The sequence below is a fragment of the Brassica oleracea genome, chromosome C8, assembly GCF_000695525.1.
Source record: "Brassica oleracea var. oleracea cultivar TO1000 chromosome C8, BOL, whole genome shotgun sequence".
Classification (NCBI taxonomy): Eukaryota; Viridiplantae; Streptophyta; class Magnoliopsida; order Brassicales; family Brassicaceae; genus Brassica; species Brassica oleracea.
Window position 1 is genome coordinate 31,341,774 of NC_027755.1, and position 6,864 is coordinate 31,348,637.

At 36.3% G+C, this 6,864-nt stretch overlaps 1 protein-coding gene across 1 annotated transcript; it reads right to left on the reverse strand.

Annotated features, from left to right (window-relative positions):
* Positions 1-281: 281 nt before the first annotated feature.
* Positions 282-1,205, reverse strand: LOC106310277. The gene is made up of 2 exons (XM_013747516.1): positions 568-1,205; positions 282-500 (listed from the first exon to the last, which is right to left on the reverse strand). The coding sequence occupies exons 1-2, from the start codon at positions 1,134-1,136 to the stop codon at positions 380-382; spliced, it is 690 nt and encodes a 229-aa protein (XP_013602970.1). The 5' UTR covers positions 1,137-1,205; the 3' UTR covers positions 282-379.
* Positions 1,206-6,864: the final 5,659 nt, after the last annotated feature.

The window sequence follows — 6,864 nt, forward strand, 5'->3', positions numbered from 1 at the left end:
CCGTTGACATCTACTACACCGAATTTGTTCAACCGAACACCTCTATTGACGACGGGGTCGAACCATTCACACTTGAAGAGGACGCATTTTAGCTTCAATATCCCTGGGAATTCGACTTCAATAATCTCCGTCAAGATTCCGTAGAAATCTGTTTCTCCTTTCACACAAATTCCATAGTTACTGGTTGCCCGCTGTTTACCATACTCATATGTGTGAAAAGTATAGCCTCGTGTGAAATACATCTGTGATGTGGTGACCTTTACAAGTGGAGATTGAATTACTTCGTGTAACCACTTAGGATAATCTGCATCGTCGTCATAATCAACCTATTTAAAAATAAAAAGAACGTTGAAATACAAATCATTCATGTATGAAAATTTTAAAAGTATTTGATTAATACCTGATTCTTCAACCACTTAACAAAGTGTTGATCTTTTCTTTTGTCTACGTCACTTGTGGATATACCAGGAAATGTTTCTTTGACTTGTGAAACAAACATGCTGTAAATTCACATTTTACATGAATTAATCTCTCTCAATTATATAATGTATACTCAATTTAAGTTACCTTTCAAAATAACGCATCAATGGATCCTCGCAATTGAGTAGAATATAGGTGTGTGCACTATGAGCGTCTTCTTCACTCGACCACCAAACCTGTTTTGATTTCCCACCAAGTCGTCCAATCTGGCTAAAGATTTCTGGAACACCAACAACTGCATATGTGGGCGCAACGCCACCATCATCATATCTTCTTGGAGCTCTTCTTCGGGTACGTACTTTTGACGCAAAGTAGTACGATGTGAAGTGAGAAACTTCTTCTGTCAAACTTCCAGCAATTATAGAACCTTCAACTTTGGCGAGGTTCTTTGCTTTTCCCTTCAAATATTTCATGGCTCGCTCGTACTGATACATCCATCCGTAATGTACCGGTCCACGAAGCAATGCCTCATATGGGAGGTGGATAGCTAGATGCTCCATCACGTCAAAAAAGCCTGGAGGAAATATCTTCTCCAAGTTGCACAATAAGATAGGAATGTTCTCCTGAAGCTGTTCTACGACTTCTTCTTTAAGAGTGCGTGTGCTCAAATCCCTGAAAAATGCTCCAATGCCTATTCCAAAAACAATTAAACACATTGTTAGTCAAATACTATTATTGTAAACTAAACCAATTTAATATTATTGTCATATTGTAAACTACCTGCGAGTGCTTCATGTACGTTTGTTGCAAGTAGTTGAACAACACCGATTTTTTTCTGAAGACAATTTGAATATCGGAACGGGAACTTGCCCATTGCTTTTAATATGTAACTCGCTTCTTGAGCAAATATCCGGCAAGTCCAACCTCGATTTTATGTTGTCTTTTGTCTTCCCTGGGACATTCAATATTGTATTCATGATGTTCTCAAAGAAATTCTTCTCTATATGCATCACATCAAGGTTGTGGCGCAGAAGGAGATCCTTCCAATATGGTAACTCCCAAAATATACTCTTCTTGTGCCAGTTGTGATGAACACCGTAAGAATCAGGCATATTACGAGGGACATGCCAATTACCACCCCAGCGAACTGTTTCGTTAGCTCCGTAGTAGTCGATTTGCGCTTCAATTTGTTCTCCAGTTAGATATGGAGGAGGAGTGTCTCTCACAACCTTTTTGTGCCTAAACAAATTCTTGTTTCTTCGGTACGGATGGCCAACTGGAAGAAATCGACGGTGACAATCGAACCAACTTGTCTTTCTACCATTCTTCAGTTGAAATGCATCTGTCGTTCCATTACAATATGGACAAGCTAATCTCCCATGTGTAGTCCATCCAGACAACATCCCATAGGCAGGAAAGTCACTTATGGTCCACAAAAGCATAGCTCGCATCGTAAAATTCTTCTTCGTTGAGCAGTCATACGTCCTCACCCCTGTTGACCACAAATCTTTCAACTCTTTTATCAGTGGTTGTAGGAAAACATCAAGTGACCTTTTTGGATGCTTCGGACCGGGTATTAATATGGTCAAGAATAAAAACTCCCGTTGCATGCACATCTCCGGTGGCAGGTTGTATGGCGTAAGAAAGACAGGCCACAATGAATATTGTCTCCCTGACATTCCAAATGGACTAAATCCATCTGTGCATAATCCGAGGTACACATTCCGGCTATTGCTAGCGAAATTCGGATGTACTTTGTTAAAATTTTTCCAGGCTCTTGCATCTGATGGATGAGTCATCTCACCATCCGTCTGAGTATGCTCGGCATGCCACCTCATCTTTCCAGCAGTCTGCTCCGATTGGTACAATCTTTTCAATCTATCTGTAATTGGTAGGTACCACATCCTTTGGTACGGTACCCTATTACGTCCCCTTCCTTGCGGCTTGAATCGTGGTTTCTTGCAGAATCGACATTCTTCCAACTTCTCATCATCTCCCCAGTAGATCATGCAGTTGTCGATGCAAACATCTATCATCTCCGAAGGCAACCCAAGACTATAAACCAGTTTCTGAATCTCATAATAAGAATCAGCAGACTCATTGTCTTCCGGCAAATACTCTTTAAATAAATCTGCCCATTCGTTCATGCAACTTTCAGGTAGATTGTGATCAGTTTTAATATTCATCATTCTAGCAGCCAATGACAATTTAGAGAGACCTTCTCTACAACCACTGTAAAGTGGTTGATTTGCCGCATCTAACATTTCATAAAACTTTTTTGAATCTATGTTAGGTTCTTCATCTTCATCATCATGAGCTACGAATGCATCAGTTACCATATCATGAACCCTATCATAATCTACCATCGGCTGATCCTCCTGATGGTAACTATGTGCATTATGCAATTGATGATCAACCGGTTCTTCTTGAAAGTTGCTATTACTACTACTAGCTTCATTCTGATCATAACTATAATCTTCTCCATGTTGAAACCAGATATAATAATTTGGCGTGAAACCTCTATTTACTAAATGCTTCCAAACATTTTCACGATTTGCCAACTTTGAATTGTTACATTTCCTACAAGGACAGAATATTTTACCGCTTTCTTGGGCGAGCGGTGTAGAATCTGCTTGATGCATAAAACGCTCCAACCCAGCAAGATATTCTTTCGTCACTCTCCCGTTAGCATCTCTATGCATATACATCCACCTCCGCAACTCGAAAATATTTCCCAAGCCCGACATTTTTTTCACGTTTTTTTTCTTGTTGGTGTGCTTAAAATTATGTTCAAACCTCCATATATATAGAAAATTTTCGAATCTGGTAGTTGAATTTTGCTAGGAATTTACGACGAAAAATTAGGTTGGTGGCAAAAAAAACGTGTTAAGTTGGTGGATTTCTCGTTCTTTCCTCGTAAGTTATTTCCTCGTAAAAATCATGCTAAAATTACGACGAATTTGCGACGAAACACATTTTTCTCGGAAAAACCACGTCAACTTACGACGATTCTACGAGGAAAAGCTTTACTCGGTATTTTACAAGGCCATTACGAGGAAATTTTATTTCCTCGCAATTTCATCGTTAAGTCATCGTAATTTCACGAGGAATAGTTTTCCTCGTTAAATTTCCTTGCTAAAACTGTGTTTTCTTGTAGTGTAAGATTAATTTCATTATAAACATTTAGATTATTTTTTAACTTTAACGATGTTGTGTTACATTTCCCTGAAATGACGCCTGCACTAAATAATTCACATGCAGAGTTAAAGCTATAATAAGAACTAGTTATCCTTGGACTCGATAGCGCATAGTCGGACCGAATTTGTTTTAATCAAAGTATCATCACGAGAAACCTAACAGATAATATTATTTGCAGATTTACGATTGGATGATTGATATCGATTTCATCAAGTGGAGGATTTCTGGTAGTTATACTTATAGTAACTACCCATTTGCTAAGAGTGGTGACAACTACAAAAAAAAAATGGACCACACAACATAAGTAAATGGTCAGTGAATGTATTTTTTCATCAGGTACTCGTTCTTTTATGAACAGTAGTGGACATTGATATGAGCAGGTCTGTATCCTCTCTCTGTGTTAATTATTTTTCCTCTCTTTTTCAGTTTTTTTTTTTTTTTGAAAAAGCTCTCTTTTTCAGTTACTCGTTTATTTTTTTCATCTTTTTGTATTTTTATTTTCAACCCTCTCTTATTTGTCTGCAATAATGTGCTTTGAGTGAAATATGTCTTTATCTCCTTTCCCATACCTCCTTTGTTTTTCTTTTTGTTCAATTACTTTTCAGAAACCAACCAAAATCAGTAGATGAATTTCTTATTGTTATTTTTTAAAAAGAGCCAACGATCATATTTTCTTTCTGTATGGTGTATTCGGTTATGATATATTATTATCAGTTTTATAAGGACTATTTATAAGATTTAAAAAAAAGTGCGTTATTATTACTAGGTAAGTTCGGCCGTATTTTGCTATTCAAGATAAAGATTAATTTGCGAGAGATAGCATGTTTGTACTTTAAAAAGTACATTTTGAAAATATGTGCGATAGTGTTAAAAAAATGTGCGATATACACATATATAATCTCTTTTAGAATCATAACAGGAATATTTTATTATAAAATAATTAATCCAGTGGTTTTAATATAATAGTTTCGTTCGACTAATTCACATAAAATTATTTCCACTTATAACACGCTTACGCATTGATTGATAATTTCCATATCTTATTTAATTTTAATAAAAATGTACAGACACTATATCTAGATATATGTGTGGTGATGACTATTAGTACTTCTATTTTAATTTTATCGATTATAAGATCATTTAATTAAAGAATTTTGGTCTCGGAACTCATAATAAAAGGGTACGTTCACGTTGGGACTAATGTGAAAAACAAAATAAAGAGGGATGGGTTTATGAATTATGAGGAACCCCATACTTGCAAGATTTACCTTCCAAAGGGGAAGCAATCAATTTGGAGATGAAGCGTATGTCGATCTTGTAAACATTCCATCTCTAAAGTCAAAACCCTAAATTTCAGTTCCCAAATTGATCGTTCTTTTCCCGATGCATGCACATGCAATACTTTAAATTGCATTCACGTGGCATGGTGGTGATCATCTATTTGCACAGGAAGCAATTCGTTGTGTATGCTCTTTTATAGAAAGTTGTCTGGAGTATGAGCGCTATAACTTGTAAAATAAAGGTTGATCAATTTTTTTTACGAGATATATAACCATGATGAAGTTTTCATACAAAAATTATTTTGTTTTAGATTCCGATTAAAGTTCGACAACTCGTTTATATGGCTTTCAAATTCATTTTTTTTTTGATCAACTGGCTTTCAAATTCATATATAATACTAAATATAAAAGGTGAGTACACACTTTCGATTTCAAAAACAATCTGGTTAAAGTTGTCTCGTGAACTTTTAAAACTTTTGCAGATCAATCGAATGGTTCAAAGGCCTTACCATACGTTACATATCAAAACTTAATATTCAAAAGATGAAATATCGTCCGGCAAACACCATTGATAAATGATGATCTAATCTAAAGGTTTTTGAAAAAATTACATCTAGACGTACTTTTTCATTGTCAACTTACATATAGACATACTTCGAACGTGTGACATACTTTCTCTTGACAAAATACCTAAAGAACCCTTTCAATTTTAACTGGTTGGTTGGAAACGTGGGTTAAGGTTGGTTACTCAATCAATCGCCTTTCACATCTCTATTTTGTTTTCTCTTTGCATTTCTTCTCTCCCACATATCTCCTTCGTCAAACACCAGATTTCTTTTTCAAATTACAAAATCTATCATTTTTTTTCTTTTCTCTTTCCTTTATCATTTTTCATTTTCATTTTTCATTTTTCATTTTTCATCTTTTTTGTTCAATTCTTTGCACGATTACCGTCATCACCGCAGCTTCTTTCATCGCCATTGCCATAACTCTTCTTGCGGCCACCGCAGCACTTGCAGAACCACCACTGCAATTCTTTCCCCGCCGTTTTTGAGAAAGCCCTGAACACACGAACACTTTGACCACATGAACAATAATCATGACTACATGAACACTGACCGTAACTCTGACCATATGAATGCTAACCCCGATTCTGATCATATGAACACTGACCCTAACCATCCTTTCTCTCCACGAAAACCAGGACTATGTGGTTTCCAACCGTAACCACCAGCTCAACGAAGCCCCTAACCACGAAAGAGCAACCAACCTTTCACTATAATCCTGACCGCAAATGTCTGTTCTTATTAACCACATCAATTCTAAATAGGCAAAATCTGCGCCTGACCACACATTTCTGACCACAAAACCCAACACTCAGATCAAAGTCGTTCACTATTAATCCAACAATGTTTAGTAAATCTCAAACATCCATAAACCTACCTAATATTAGTTACAAAAAAAACGTAACTAACATTAGCCAACAAAAACAGATTCTTTTTGGTCACGATTTTCCTTTAATTTCATAGGGATATTTTTGTCATATAAAATTTACACCTAAAGCCTAAAGTACACCTCATGCACAGAGTATCTTTTTGTGTAAAGGATGAAGCCCAAAGTATGTCGTCTATATGCAAGGCTCTCGTGGTTTTTTTGTTAATTCAACCATCTTATTTTATAATATAGCAAGTCCATAATGTCAGAAAGTTCTAGTCCCCCGGGCCAAAACTGAAACTAAAATGGGCCTTAAGACCATTTTCAAGTAAGACGTTAGTTTGACTCTCTGATCCATTATAGATCCTCTGAGATCAGTGACGTAACGCAAGTACGCAAACACGTGTACTTGTTGATTCCAGTTCTTACATTAGATACGCAACAGCAAACACTATAAACCACAAAAAGATTCAAGTGGACCCACATAAAGAATCTTCCACAACTTAACTGTCTTTAACTCTTAAACTTGTCA